At 46.4% G+C, this 15,541-nt stretch overlaps 1 protein-coding gene across 1 annotated transcript in view; it reads left to right on the forward strand.

Moving 5' to 3' along the window:
• The first annotated feature begins 1,557 nt into the window (after window positions 1-1,557).
• Window positions 1,558-15,541, forward strand: part of MAPKAPK2 (MAPK activated protein kinase 2) — a 60,286-nt gene continuing 46,302 nt past the window's right edge. Inside the window, exon 1 of the mRNA XM_049770970.1 lies at window positions 1,558-1,788. Coding sequence (XP_049626927.1) covers window positions 1,558-1,788 — 231 coding nt within the window. The remainder of the gene's footprint in view (window positions 1,789-15,541) is intronic.

Genomic DNA, 15,541 nt, shown 5'->3' on the forward strand with positions numbered 1-15,541 from the left:
TGCCTACTGAACCCTGAATCTCCAACCCATACCCGAACTCTACTTACTACTTACTAAAAAACACAAGCCATTCCTTTTCTTTTTTTCAAAATAGACCCGAGCTCTCTCCCCTGGAAGCTGGAGCCAGATCCCAGCGAAGAGGGCTTTTACATCCCCTCCCCTTTGGTTGCCAGGAATGATCCCTGAGTGCAGAGCCAGGAGTAACCCCGCATCAACCGGTATGGCCCCCCAAAAACCAAGTCCAAAAAAAAAAAACTTTTTTGCAGTTTTCTCTGCTACCGTTTGCCAGAGCCAAACAACTGGACCCAAGTGTCTTTTCCATCTGAATTAGGTACTCTTTCCATACATACCCTTTTCCGCAGTGTGTGTGTGTGTGTGTGTGTGTGTGTGTTAGGTATTCTTTCCATACATACCCTTTTTCCCCATTGTGGTGTGTGTGTGTGTGTGTGTGTGTTAGGCACTTTTTATATATACCGTTTTCTCCATTGTGTGTGTGTGTGTGTGTGTGTGTGTGTGTGTTAGGTACTCTTTCCATACATACCCTTTTCCCCAGTGTGTTAGGTACTTTTTCCATACATACCCTTTTCCCCAGTGTGTGTGTGTGTGTGTGTGTGTGTGTGTTAGGTATTCTTTCCATACATACCCTTTTTCCCCATTGTGGTGTGTGTGTGTGTGTGTGTGTGTGTGTGTGTGTGTTAGGCACTCTTTTTATATATACCGTTTTCCCCATTGTGTGTGTGTGTGTGTGTGTGTGTGTTAGGTACTCTTTCCATACATACCCTTTTCCCCAGTGTGTTAGGTACTTTTTCCATACATACCCTTTTCCCCAGTGTGTGTGTGTGTGTGTGTGTGTGTGTGTGTGTGTGTGTGTGTGTGTGTGTGTGTATGTATGTATGGGTAAGACCTTAGATTTCTCCGTCTCCAGCTCGCCCGCCCGCACTCTACTCCTGCCCCCACTCCCACCTCCCCATTCCATCTCCCGGCCGCACGTCCTGCAGCAACTACCGTCCCGCGCGCGCGGGGCCAGGCAGGCGCCCGGGGGCTCCAGGTGCGGAGCGTCCTCCCCTTTAAGACAAAGCCCGGCCTCCCGCCCCCGCCCGGGCCACACCCACCTCGCCGGGCCGGCCTCCCCGTCCTCGCGGCCGTCCTCCTCCGACCCTCCCCTTTAAGGACCGGCCCCGGACGCAGACAAGGCTGTGACGCGGCCGCCGGCCCGGGGCTGGGTACTTTGTCGCGCGGCCGCTTCCCCCCGGCCGGGCCCCTGGGTGCCCCACGCGTCCCGCCGAGCGCCCGGCTGCCGGGGGGAACGGGGTGGGAGGCCGAGCGGGCGCAGCGCGCGCGAGCCAGCCGGCCGGCCGGAGGGTGACGGCGGCGCCCACGGAGCCCGGCGGCCCCCCGAGCCTGGAGCCCGGCGGCGGCGGGGGCGGCGGCGGCGGGGGGGAAGCCGGCTCGGACGCGGCGCGCGCTTGGCCGCCCGGCGCCGGGGCGGAGGTGCAGGAGGGGGCCGCCGCCGCGCCCGCCCCGGCCCCGGCCCCCGCGCCGCCGCCCGCCGCCACCATGCTGTCCGACTCCCCGGGCCAGACCCCGCCGGCCCCGTTCCCCAACCCGCCGCCGCCCGCGCCGCCGCCGCCGCAGTTCCCGCAGTTCCACGTCAAGTCGAGCCTGCAGATCAAGAAGAACGCCATCGTGGACGACTACAAGGTCACCACGCAGGTGCTGGGGCTGGGCATCAACGGCAAAGTGCTGCAGATCTTCCACAAGAGGACGCAGGAGAAGTTCGCCCTCAAAGTGAGTCCGTCGGGGCGGGGGGCGGACCCCGAGCTCTGGGCCTCGGGGTGTCTGTGCGAGTGGAGGGGTGGCCGGGGAGCGCGAGCGGGAGGTCAGGGCCGCGCCGCCCGCCGAGTTTCCGGTCACCTCCAGGCCGGGTGGCGGGGACGCCGGGGACTCGTGGCCTGGCTCTGCCATTTTGCTTTTGGCGTTCTGGGCTCGGGGTGTCCTGGCTCTTCTGCAGGCTCAGTTAGGGGCCCCTCCGGGACGCCGGGACTCGAACCACCGGCCTTCTGCAGGCAACACAAACGCCCGATCTCCGTGCTAGCTCTCCGGCCACCACCCCCCTACACACACATTTTGGGGTTTGATTGCCAGCCCGTCGAGTCGAGTCCAGTCGAGTCGAGTCGGGACTCTCCTGCCTAATTCCTCCCGGCTCCCTCGCTGAAGTGATTTTTGGGGACAGTTCGGGGATTTTTTTTTTTTTTTCTCTCCTCCTCCTTCCCTCCTTAGGGCACACCCACCCCAAGCCCGTCGCTGGCTCGCTGGTTGGTTGGTTTGGAGAAGTGGCTTTTTTTTTTTCTTTTTTCTTTTCCAGAGATCTCTTTCTCCATTCAGCCTCAGCGCTCCTTATTTGGGGCCCCCGGAATGTGTGATTTCATTTCCCTGCCGGGCCTCCAGAGTGCCGTCTGGAGGTGGTGGCCAAGCTGGAGATTCCGCGGGGACGCCGCCCCTGGCTGGCGCGGAGGGAGGGAGGAAGGAAGGAAGGGGGTTCCTTTGAGGCCGGCTGGGGGCCCCCCTGCTCCCTCCTACTTTCTGTGCCCCAACGAGACGAGACGCTCCAGATGGGAGACCAGCAGGCTGGCGGAGCGCGTGTCTGCCGTTCGAGAGCTCCGTTGATCGTCGTCAAGCCGACTTGGCCCGGCCGGTGCTGATTTCGCCAATCCGAGATGATCCCTCGACTCCCGCCCGGGGAGATTGATTGGTGGGCAGGAGTAGGAAGGAGCCGAGCCGAGTCGTGTTGCCGGGGGAAATCCTCTGTGCTTTTACTCTCTTTTAGTATTTTTTTAGGGGATGGGATGGGGGAAACGTACCTATACCAGAAGTTAAACTGAAAGGACTTACAGATCTTGATGAGGGCCCTAGTGCTGTAGTGAGATCATCATTCAGGGTCACTAACAAGATAAGAGAGGGATTCATTTGGACCACATCTCTAAACTGGTTCCCCATGGCATCTTATTTGACTGGAGGAGGAAACTTATTTTTTGTGTATTTTTGTTTTTATTTTATATTTTTGGCCTACACTCTGCGGCACTCGAGTTACTCCTGGCTCTGCGCTCAGAAATCGCTCCTGGCAGGCTCCAGGGACCTTATGGGATGCTGGGGATCGAACCCGCTTTAGCCATACACAAGACAAACACCCTACCCCCTGTGCTATCGCTCAGGCCCACTTTTGTGTCATATTTTTGTCTTCTCCCTCAACCCTGATGGCTGTTAATAAAAAAAATTTCATCTCCTTAGGGGTGCTTATTGCTGAAATAAATAACAAACACTTGATTGCTATAATAAAAATACGAAATCTTGATATTTGGGGGTTGTATCTAGTAAGTTTGCCCCATTTCCAAAACTTACTGCTGCCTTTAACCTCCTTTTGGGGAACAAACACTTATTTTTGAGCCCCAACGTCATCAGATTTCTTTCATCTATACTATAAGCTGTTGCTGAAGGCTTTTGGTGGTTGTTTATCTTTGGTGGATTGAAGGAGGAATTTATTGGTATCTTGACTTTACTATTTGTGCTGCCTTAGATCAATCTTTGCATACTCTTAACTGGAGGCCACATGGGGAGTAATTTCATGGCTGTGATCTCAGGGAGTGAAAAGTTGAGTATTTAATTTTTGACCACAGTTCACATGTAGTTATGTAGTGTTGAGTGAACAGAGCTTTCTAGAGGTTTTCTGTATTTTTTTTGTTTGTTTGTTTGTGGTCACACTGGGTGATGCTTCGGAAGTAACTCCTGGCTCTGCACTTTGGAATTACTCCTGGCAGTGATCGGGGAACCACGTGGGATGCTAGAGATAGAACCCAGGTCAGCTGCATGCAAGACAGATACCTCTACTATTGCTCTGACCTCTTCTATATATATATATTTTTTGTTTTTGGGTCACATCCAGCAGCGCTCAGGGGTTACTCCTGGCTCCACGCTCAGAAATCGCTCCTCAAAGGCTCAGGGAACCATATGGGATGTCAGGATTCAAACTACCGACCTTCTGCATGCAAGGCAAACGCCTTACCTCCATGCTATCTCTCCGGCCACAACCTCTTCTGTATCTTCTGAGATATCAATTGCCTTAACTCATTAACAGTTTGGGGACATTGGGAGCTGATTCTGTTGTATAGTTGGAATATTGTATAAAAACTTAAGAACAAAAGCACCCAACTTCTGTTCATTATTTGGTATGATACATAAACAGAATCACTCTCAAATCTGCTCCTGAGTGGCAATTGAGGATTTTTTTGCAATTAATAAGATATATTTCTCATTTGAATAGTTTCAGTAGGAAAAATAATGCAGTATTTTAAGTAGCAATCAGCATTTAACCTTTATCATAAAGGCAAAAGTAGATGAGGAATAATATCAATGTTTGTTTTGACAGGCAGCCTGTTCTCAGAGCTCTGGTTGACTCAGACTGTTAAATTGTAGATTTCCCACACATCTTTGTGTAAAAACTTAATAACAGAGGAAGAGAAAAGGAATGAGATATTCAGAGACTGACAGCAGTGTCAACAGCACTTCCATATCCAAATATTGGTTAAGATATAATTACAGCTGTGGGGGAGTTTTCTGGTTTAAAGAATCCTGTTCTAGAGATGCACACCAGAGAGATTTCTAGATCTTAAAACTGTAGTTGCCAAGCAGTGAATTGCTTTTTCAAAACCAAGAATGTTTTGATTATAAAGTAAAGAGGAAGATGTAGGACAGGAAGGATTGCTCCACTGAGAAGGTGCCAGAACAGGGAAGGAGGCAGACTAGCCTGCATGTCAGGCCGTCAAGGATGGGCCAAAGTGATGAAGGAGTGAGTACAGCCGGACCTCAGAGATCTGCTCTGAGAGTTGACAGGAGGAGATGCTACCCAGAAGCCTTGCTCCAATTCTGGTCTGTGACATCTTTGCCCTGTTAAAGAATCAGTATTTAAAAAAATTTGCAGCCGCTCACTCTTCTCATTTTCTCCCCCCCCCCCATCCCTTCCTGCATCCCTCCTTTTCTGTCACCACCTCAGAGCAAACATTTAAGTGCTATGACCTAGTGCTTTATCATCTATTCTGACTGCCCCCCTTTTTTCCCCTAAGTTTTGAATCGTATACTAATGGCAGGGTGGGGAGGTAAACTTTAGGAGTCACCTCATTAAACCCTCTTATTTTGTGGCTGAAAAAGTAGAAGGTCCAGAGTAAGGGAGTAGAGTCTGGAAGCCTGCTCTGTGTTAGGCTCTTCTGCTTTGTAGCTGCAGTGATATGAGTTGTCTGGAACCAACTTAGCCCTGGTTAGAGGAACCCCTCTTTATTCTGCATGTTTTCCTGGGTGTTAGTGGGTGGTGATGAGTATTTTACTACCTTCCCTTCTGGAGCCATCATCCCTGAGGCTGGAGGACAGTTTATAAACCCAGTGACACCTCCCTGAGATTTGAATCTGTGGTGCCATGCCTTTCCCACCTCCCATCCCTTCTTTGGTTTTTCTTCTGCTAAGGGGGTGGTGGTGCTGGGGTGATTACTCGCAAGGTAAGTGCCTCAACCCCCTTGAGGTCTTTTGAGCTCAGCCTCTTTCCTTTTAAGGGAGTGCTTGATAGAGTTTAATTTAATTTTTTTTTTTTTTTTTTTGGTTTTGGGCCACATCCGATTATGCTCAGAGGTTACTCCTGGCTATGTGCTCAGAAATTGCTCCTGGCTTTGGGGGTCCATATGGAGTGCTGGGGGATCGATTCACTGTCCTTCATAGGTTAGCCATGTGCAAAGCAAATGTCTTACCACTTGTGCCCCTGCTTTGGTCTAATGTTATTTCTAATAGAACATGGAATTCTTGAAGCCATTTTTTTTGGTAGGGACTCCTGGATTAAGCACATTTGTGTAGTAATTGGTCATTTCCCATATAGGGTTCCTAAACTACTTCCTGTTTCACTGCTAAAGTGATTTTTAGGTATGAGATTTAATTTAATTGAAGGCAACACTGGTCTCCCTTCTGCTGCTTGACTCTGATTAAAGTGTGTTATTGTCTTACAAAATACAGAATGTTGTTCTTTTTTTGGGGGGTGTTACACCCCAGCATGGCTCAGGGCCTACTCCTGGCTCTACACTCAGAAATCACCCCTGGCAGGCTCAGCGAACCATTATGGGATGCTGGGATTTGAACCACCGTCCTTCTGCATGCAAGGCAAATGCCCTACCACTGTGCTATCTCTCTGGTCTCCAGAACGTTGTTCTAACTTATCTCTATTTACCTTCCTGTTGTATGCATTAGAAAAAAACAAAGTTCTGTGGTTTCTTCTCCGTTATTTTCTCCAGCACGCCTCCTTCCCCACATCACTCAGGTATCATTGTGATGTGGCTTCTTGGGGTGCTCTTTTTTGTTTTGGGGCCATACCCTGCATTGCTTGGAGGCTGCTCCCCGATTTGCTCAGGGATTATTTCCAGACATGCTGGGGGAACCAGGTACTGTTAGGGATAAAAACGTCAGTGTCCGACATGCAAAGCATATGCTCTGCCCCATTGAGCATTTCCCTAGCCCCACCTATGGTATTTTTAGGGGAGACAGTGGGAATCTCTCATGGTTTGTCTGGACATGGGGATTCACATTCCACAGTTAGAAGCATCCTCTCTAGTGTATCTCATGCTCTTTAACTATTGGAGAGCAGATAAGTAATGTGCCTGGGAAAGGAATAGTGTCTTTGGTTGGGATTTGCTGGATAGAATAATAAGATGGGGAAAGTTTTCGAATCAACTTTTTTTTTCCTGCCCAGTGTAGCTGCAGGGAGTTAGTTTTACTAAATACTTGAACATATACTTTGTTTTATGGAGGGAATACAGAAGAAATAAAATGGCCTTAAAAGTTGGTGGGTAGGGGCCGGAGAGATAGCATGGAGGTAAGGCGTTTGCCTTTCATGCAGGAGGTCATTGGTTCGAATCCCGGCGCCCCATATGGTCCCCTGTGCCTACCAGGAGCAATTTCTGAGCCTGGAGCCAGGAATAACCCCTGAGCACTGCCAGGTGTGACCCAAAAACCAAAAAAAAAAAAAAAAAAAAAAAAAAAAGTTGGTTATGAAAGCAGTATGGAGAAGGTAAATTCAGCAAGTGTACTGTAGGGCTGTAGTGTCCAGTATGATAGCTACTGCTCATATATATATATATATATATATATATATATATATATATATATATATATATATGTGTGTGTGTGTGTATTGGGGGAATGTCTGTTTGTTCATCTCTTCTTCTCATTTATGGATGGAGTTTGATGCTTTTTTTCCTGTTATGCTCTTATATGTCTTAGATATTAACTCTTATCAGATGGGTATTGGGTGAATAGTTTCTCCCATTCTGTGGGTAGTCTTGTATCCTAGTATATATACATTTCCTTCCAGGTGCAGAAGCTTCTCAGTTCAATGCAGTCCCATTTGCTTATCTTTGCTTCTACTTATTTGGCCAGTGGTGTTTCATCTTTAAAGATGCCTTTATCTTCAAGGTCATGGAGTGTTCTGCCTCCATTTTATTTTCTATGTACTTTATGTTTTCAAGTCTGATATCAGGGTGTTAAAGAGAGGCCTGAGTTCACTTATATTTTTATTTTTGCATGCAGGTGACTAGTTTTCCCAACACCCTTTTTTTTTTTTTTTGGTTTTTGGGCCACACCCGACGGTGCTCAGGGGTTACTCCTGGCTGTCTGCTCAGAAATAGCTCCTGGCAGGCACAGGGGACCATATTCGAACCAACCACCTTAGGTCCTGGATCGGCTGCTTGCAAGGCAAACACCGCTGTGCTATCTCTCCGGGCCCCCAACACCCTTTGTTGAAGAGGCTTTATTGCTCCACTGCTTAGTTCTTGCCCCTTTATCCAAGATTAATTGCTCATATATCTGAGGTCAGTCTCAGAATATTCAAGCCTATTTTATTGATCTGAGGGTCTTTATTCCATTGCCATGCTGTTTTAGTGATTGCTGCTTTATAGTATAGTTTAAAGTTTGCAAAAGTGATGCCTCCTATCTTCTTTCCCTCATGATTGCTTTAGCTATTTGTGGAGATTTGCTGTTCCATGTGATTTCAGGAGTGTTTGATCTATTTCTTTGAAAATGTCATGGGTATCCTTTTAGGAATTGCATTAAATCTACAATGCTTTGAGAAGTATTGCTATTTTAATGATGTCGATCCTCCAAGTCCATGAGCAGGATATGTCTCCATTTTCTTTTATCTTTTATTTCTTGAAATAGTGTTTTGTGGCTTTCTTTGTTTGTATAGGTCTTTTACTTCTTTAGTTGACTCCAAGGTACTTGATTTTCTGAGGCACAAGTGTGAATGCAATAATTTTTTAATGTCTCTTTCTTCTCTTTCATTATTTGTATCTGGAAAAGCCAGGGACTTTTGTGTATTGATTTTGTAGCCTGCCACTTTTCTATACAAATGATTGTTTCTAGAAGCATTTTTTGTTAGAGTGTTTATGATTTTCTAAATATAGTATCATGTCATCTGCAGTGAGAGCTTGACTTCTTCCTTTCCTGTCTGGATGCCCTTGATATTGTTTTCTTGTCTAATTGCTATGGCAAGTACTTCCATTATTATATTGAATAGAAATGGTGAGAAGGGATAATCTTGTCTAGTGCCAACTATTAGAGGAAAGACTTTTCGTTTCCCCCCATTAAGTATGTTTGCCATGGGCTTGTGGTAAATGGCTTTGACTATATTGAGGAAAGTTCCTTTAGTTCCTGTCTTGTTCAGAGTTTTGATCATGAGTGGATGCTTGTCAAATGCTTTCTCTGCATCTACTGATATGATTATGTGATTTTTGTGTTTTCTTTTATTTATATAGTGTGTTATATTGATTTACTTGTGTATATTAAACCATCCTTGCCTCTTTGCAATTAATCCTACTTGGTCATGGTATATGATCCTCTTGATGAATTGTTGAATTCTATTTGTTAGTATTTTGTTGAGGATCTTTGCATCTGTTCATCAAGGATATCGGCCTGCAATTCTGTGTGTGTGTGTGTGTGTGTGTGTGTGTGTGTGTTTGTGTGTGATCTCTTTCTGCTGTACAAGTTTTTTAAGTTAAGCTAAATTATGACCTTGAGCGCATTATTCTAAGTGAAATAAATGAGTCTAACTTTTCCTTGGTATTTAAAATAGTAAGAGTGCCGAGGCCAGAGCGATAGCACAATGGTAGGGTGTTTGCCTTGCATGAGGCCGACTCACGACGGACCCGGGTTTGATTCCCAGCATCCCATATGGCCTCCAAAACCTGCCAAGGGCAATTTCTGAGCACAGAGCCAGGAGTAACCTCAGAGCACCGCTGGGTGTGGCCCCAACTCCCCCCCCCCAAAAAAAAACACCCCAACTTTTAACAATGGAGGGCCAGAGAGTCCTAAGCACTGCCACTGCTGGATGTCACACCTGAGCAAACAGGTGAGAATAGCTTCTGCATACCACAGGTTGTGACCTTAATGACCTTGTCCCAAATAAAGTACTAAAACTAAATTCCTAGAAAATATATCACAGTTATAGTTGTCAGAGGTATAAGTGATGGCCAAGCGTGGATTGGGAGGTAGTCTAAAGGTCCAAATAATTTTAGTTATAAAACAAATATGGCCTAGGGTTATAATGTATAGCCTGATGAGTGCACTTAGCACTGCTGTATGTTGTAGATGTATGCTGTTGCGTGTATATCCTAGCCTTTTCATTATAGGGAGATAATATATTTGGCCTTTTTTATTTTGTTGTATCTGTGTGAGAAAATCAATGTGGACTGGACCTATTTAAGGAAGCATTTAACAATATATGTAAATCAAACCAATATATACAGCTAATGTATGGCAAGTAATAGAAAACAAGCTTAAAAGTAAGTTGCTTGTCACATTTCAGGTGTTCAGCGATTGATGGTGTTCAGTGATTGATGGTTGATGGTTGACAGCCATTAAGTGCAAAAGAACTTTGCCATTTCTTTCTTTTTTTTTTTTTTTTTGTTTTTGGGTCACATCTGGCAGTGCTCAGGGGTTACTCCTAGCTCTATGATCAGAAATTGTTCCTAGCAGGGAGACCATATGGGATGCCAGGATTCGAACCACTGTCCTTCTGCATGCAAGGCAAACGCCTTACACCATGCTATCTCTCTGGCCCTGAACTTTGCCATTTCTGTGGAAAGTTTTACTGGAATTTTCTGGTAGGATTTAAGTTGTATAGCTGGGAATAGAGGACTCTGAAGAAGGGACTGAAGGTTGATGTTGTTGAGGGCTTCTGGGCCCCTGAGGAGTAAGCACATCTACCAGAGAGGCTCTGGCTCCAGCCAAACAAGCTGGGAATCAAGGTTTGGGGAGGAACAAGTGGGCTATTTTTCCCCACCCTCCAATCCAGCTTCACCTACCTTCCTTTTCAGAGTAGGTTTTAAAGTGTTTGAGTACATGAAGTAAATGGTCATGCTAGAAGGGCTAAACTTTGTTGAGGCTAGAACTTGTTATTGAGAGAAGGTTTGGTTTCAGCTTTCAGAGACCCTGTTCCTCAGTATGTATTGTAGCAGGGCTCTTGGCACCTCTTGAAGGTTGGCAAGCATTGAGGCAGGCTCAGAACTGAGAGGGCTCACAGACCTTTTTCACTGGTAGATTCTGGGCTTTGGTAGAGCTTGGAAATAATTTGCAGCTGGGCTTTGGTATTCATAGACTTATGGAAGCAAAGTCGGGAAAGCAGACCTAAAGCCACAGGATATATTGGTGGATGTCTAGAAAATGAAGGGGTCCTTTTTGTGAAGTTGAAAGTATGTTGTCTATGATTAGGATGTTTTAATTGCTTGGGATTTGAGGAATTGGGCTATCATCAATTTATGAGTTTGATGGGCTCCACCACTGCCCAGGGCTGGGCATGGAACCCAAACCTTGAGGCCTGTACTCTACCACTAAATTACATCTCTGGCTTCCATCAGTTGATGATTTTTATTGAAGAAGCAGGTACAGAAGATTCAAGAAAGGGCCTGGACTAAGCAGATGAGATCTCTGGCCAAATCTTGGGATTGGAGGAGGCCCTATAGCCCCTGTCATTGATGTAACCCATGGAGTCTATCCAGGATAGCAATGGACAGGGCACCATTTTCTGAGTCTGAGTCCCTTCACATTTCCCAGGTGGCCTTCTGTCTTCGTACCTGGGACTCTCCTGGCTCTTCTGCATGAGGTCCTTCCAAGGATCATGTGGGGGTCTTTTCTAGTGCTTCTTTGTTCTGGAGAGAGATTGGGTGTGCAGGGTAGAGCTGTTGTATTTGAAGGGGCTGAAGTTATTTTAGGTAATGATTTTTTTTTTTTTTTTTTGGTTTTTGGCCACATCCGGTGATGCTCAGGGGTTACTTCTGGCTATGTGCTCAGAAGCCGCTCCTGGCTTGGGGGACTATATGGGACGCTGGGGATCGAACACGGTCTGTCCTAGGGTAGTGCTGGCAAGGCAGACACCTTACCTCTAGCGCCACCGCGCTGGTCCCGATTTTAGGTAATGATTTAAGGTAGAGGGACTCACACTGTACAGCTGATGACACTCCTTATCTTGCTTGACTCCTTCCACCTGGCAAAATTGAGGCTGACTAGTCCAGAAAGGGTTAGTGTCCATGTCCAAGGTCTTAATTGTGGTGATCATCAGCGCCATGACTTGGAACCTGGTTTCTTGGGGTTTCCACTATGTCTGGGTTCCTTGAGTTTTTGGAAAGAGACATTGTGCAAAGGGAGACAGGACTGGCTCTTCTCAGCTATCAGAGATGGTAGAGCAATAGTAGAGCGTTGGGAAACAAACTGGGGCAAATGCCCAACCTACTCTACTATTGTTCTACTATCTCTAATTTTTTTTTAAAAGTTGATTTTGCTGAGTTACCATTAATAGGTTTGCAATCTAAGTCAGGTCAGATACCTTTTTCAGTCTTTAGGGGAAAGACTGTTATTTATTTTATTTTTTTTCTTTTTTTTTTTTGGTTTTTGGGCCATACCCGGTGACACTCAGGGGTTACTCCTGGCTATGCGCTCAGAAGTTGCTCCTGGCTTGGGGGACCATATGGGACGCCGGGGGATCGAACTGCGGTCCGTCCTAGGCTAGCGCAGGCAAGGCAGGCACCTTACCTCCAGCGCCACCGCCCGGCCCCATTTATTTTGTTTCTTAAGCCACATGTGGTGGTGCTTTCCCAATGATGCTTGGGGACTATATGGTTTCCAGGGCTTAAACCTTTATTTAGCAAGTGCACCACCTTTGAGTTATTTCCCCAACCTATGCTTGAGTTTTTTTGTTTAGTTTGTTTTTGATCACTCCTGTCTCTGTGCTTGGGTTGCTCCTGGCAGTACTTGGGGAACTGTGAAATGCCAAATTGAACTCTCAAATACCCCATAATTTGTATTTAAGATATGTATAGACATAAATATTTAGGGAAAAGCTTGTTCCCTTGGGTTTTAAGCAGTATTAGGAAGAAAAAAGTTAGTCTTTTTGTGTCCTTGAGTTGGTCAGTAGAACTTTTCAGGTCTCAGTGCATACCTTGGTGGGTCAGGCTAACAGTCTGATCATCACTGGCTGCTTCTTTGCTGGTGTTGGAGAGCATTCCAGCTAGTGTCTCAGCAGGGGTGTCAGGCTGCGTAACTCAGGGGTGTGTGTATCTGTTCTTTTCTTGAAGCCTAGAATCTAGGTAGTGTGGTGACTCAGGTTAGAGGTAGGGAATTCTTTATTTTATTTATTTATTTTTTTTTTTTTGGTTTTTGGGTCACACCTGGCAGTGCTCAGGGGTTATTCCTGGCTCCAGGCTCAGAAATTGCTCCTGGCAGGCACAGGGGACCATATGGGGCGCCGGGATTCGAACTGATGACCTCCTGCATGAAAGGCAAACGCCTTACCTCCATGCTATCTCTCCGGCCCCGGAATTCTTTATTTTTGCCATCTCAAGCTACTTTTCCATTTGAAGTCATGGATCAAAATGTTGCTGTGTTTGTTTATGCCACTTGGCATGGGAGGGCAGGATGAATCTAGCACAGTCTCCACTTGTCCACATTTGTCCAGGCTTTATCTGGTATGTGGCTAGGGCTATTCAAACTAGTGCCTTTTTTATTTTATTTTATTTTTTTTTGGTTTTTGGGTCACACCCGGCGATGCTCAGGGGTTACTCCTGGCTGTCTGCTCAGAAATAGCTCCTGACAGGCACGGGGGACCATATGAGACACCGGATTCAAACCAACCACCTTTGGTCCTGGATCGGCTGCTTGCAAGGCAAACGCTGCTGTGCTATCTCTCTGGGCCCTAGTGCCTATTTTTAAGAAAAAGTTTGGGCTGGGGGTTGTCTGAGGTGAAGATATCTGTTTCTTTTCTCTTTCCTTTTCCCACTCAAGATGGAAGCTCAGCTTTCAGCCTCTGGGGCTTTGAACTGTACGATCATAGGTATTTGACCATCAGATTTGGTTGAAGAAGAAAGAGACATTGTGCATAGGGAGACAGGACTGGTTCATCCTATCTTTTGGCACTTCAGAGTTCCTGGGTTGGGAAATTTTTATTTTCTGGTCTTTTTGTTTACTGGCTAGACTGTGGTAGGGGCTGAGATACAGATGAAGGTGTAACTGATGTTCCCTTCCAGACCATCCATCCAATTATTCCATTGGGACACTGAACTGCCCATATGAATGGACAACTTGAGGGACCGCTCCAGCCATCTCAATGGCCACTGTCTTTCTGAGAGGTGAAGAGTGGTGCTCACAGTGGAAGATCTGTGCCGCCTTCACTTTTGTCTCAGAGAAGAGGGAATACCAGGAACTGTATGGTCAGCACCTTTTTGTTTCTGAGCCACACTTGGCAGTATTTGGGTTTACTCCTGGTGCTCAAGGTACCATATGTGCTTCTGGGTAATGTAAATGTGGTCCTGGGTCAGCATGGTACAATGTGATGTCTTTATCCCCTGTACTGTCTCTCTGAGCCCTATCCCTATTGTTTGTTTGGAAATTCCCAGTCCACACTTGAAATTTGCAACTTAGCTTCCCAGGGCCCAACAACACTTTAACTTAGTTTCTTTGTTATAGCACCTAAAAAGAAACCTAACTTGTTGGTTGTCTCCTCTTTAAAGCCAGGCCTAGATGCCCTTTGCCCTTATCCCAGATCTCTTTGTTCTTTGAACTACTTTTTTTTTCACTCATTTTTCTCTCCTTTTTTTTTTTGGTTATTGGTTTTTGGGTCACATCTAGCGGCTCTCAGGGGTTCTACCTGGCTCTGTGCTCAGAAATCGCTCTTGGCAGGCTGGGGGGACCAAATGGGATGTCGGGATTCAAACTATCGTCCATCTTGGATCAGCTGCTTGCAAGGCTTACCTTACTGCTGTGCTATCTCTCTGGCCCTTTCTCTCCATTTTCTACCTTCTCATCTAGCCTGAGTGTGGTAGGTGCTGTGAGGTTAACTTACTTTTCTGAGTTCTGGGAATGAGTTGTGGTTTGGTGCTTCTTGGGGTATCAAGATTAAAGAATTGGGGAAGGAGTCAAACAGGGAAGAACCTATTCTCACCTTCTGCTGTGCCTGTCTTCATGCTCCACTGCAGCAGGCATCCCTGCTAGAAGGGTAAAGGATGAGTGGAAGTTATCTGTTGGAGGCCCAGGCTTTATTTACCCTGACTGCCCTGTGACTGAGCATGCTACTCTGGGGTTTTTGGAAGCTCTGTTCACCTCTGCAGACTGGGGCATCAGGTTACCACATTGAAAAGGTGACCTCATCCTCTTGGTTTCCAAGAATAACCGGCCTCCTTACTGAGTCAGGCCATGGTCCTTCTGGCTCTTGCTGCTCAGTCTACAGAATGTCACAGAATGTTTGGGTACCCTTTTTATTAACTCTGGGACAGGGGCACTGGCAAGCTATGTTTTTGTTGTTTTAGTTTGTTTGATTTGTGGGTTATAATCAGCAGTATTGATACATATTTCTGGTTCTATCCTCAAACTCGGGCAAGTTACCTATCCACTGTACTGTTGCTCTGGTCCCTGGAAGCAGTCCTTTGAGATAACTCTTATTAAGCACACGAGTCCTGAACATCAGTTAAGCTTATAGACATAGGGCTCATATTTTCTTGTTTGACTTGGGTATGCTCTTTTATGATTGGTCTAATCCTTGGATAGATGTTACTATTATATGTAGAAGGTTCTATGTTTTGTAAGATCAGACTTTATTTGGGAAAAGGGATACTTTGGGGAGAGTGATAGGCAGAAATGGAATTTTTTTTTGTTTTTTTTTGTTTTTTGGGCCACACCCGGCGGTGCTCAGGGGTTACTCCTGGCTGTCTGCTCAGAAATAGCTCCTGGCAGGCACGGGGGACCATATGGGACACCGGGATTCGAACCAACCACCTTAGGTCCTGGATCGGCTGCTTGCAAGGCAAACGCCGCTGTGCTATCTCTCCGGGCCCAGAAATGGAATTTTTTTTATCTTCTGCTAAATCCTGCTTTAGCTACAGCAAGCCTATTCCTTCTCTCATCCCCACCATGGGGATGATGATGATGATGATGATGATGATGATGATTATTATTATATCTTGGTTTCTGGGCC

The sequence above is a fragment of the Suncus etruscus genome, chromosome 3, assembly GCF_024139225.1.
Source record: "Suncus etruscus isolate mSunEtr1 chromosome 3, mSunEtr1.pri.cur, whole genome shotgun sequence".
Taxonomy (NCBI): Eukaryota; Metazoa; Chordata; class Mammalia; order Eulipotyphla; family Soricidae; genus Suncus; species Suncus etruscus.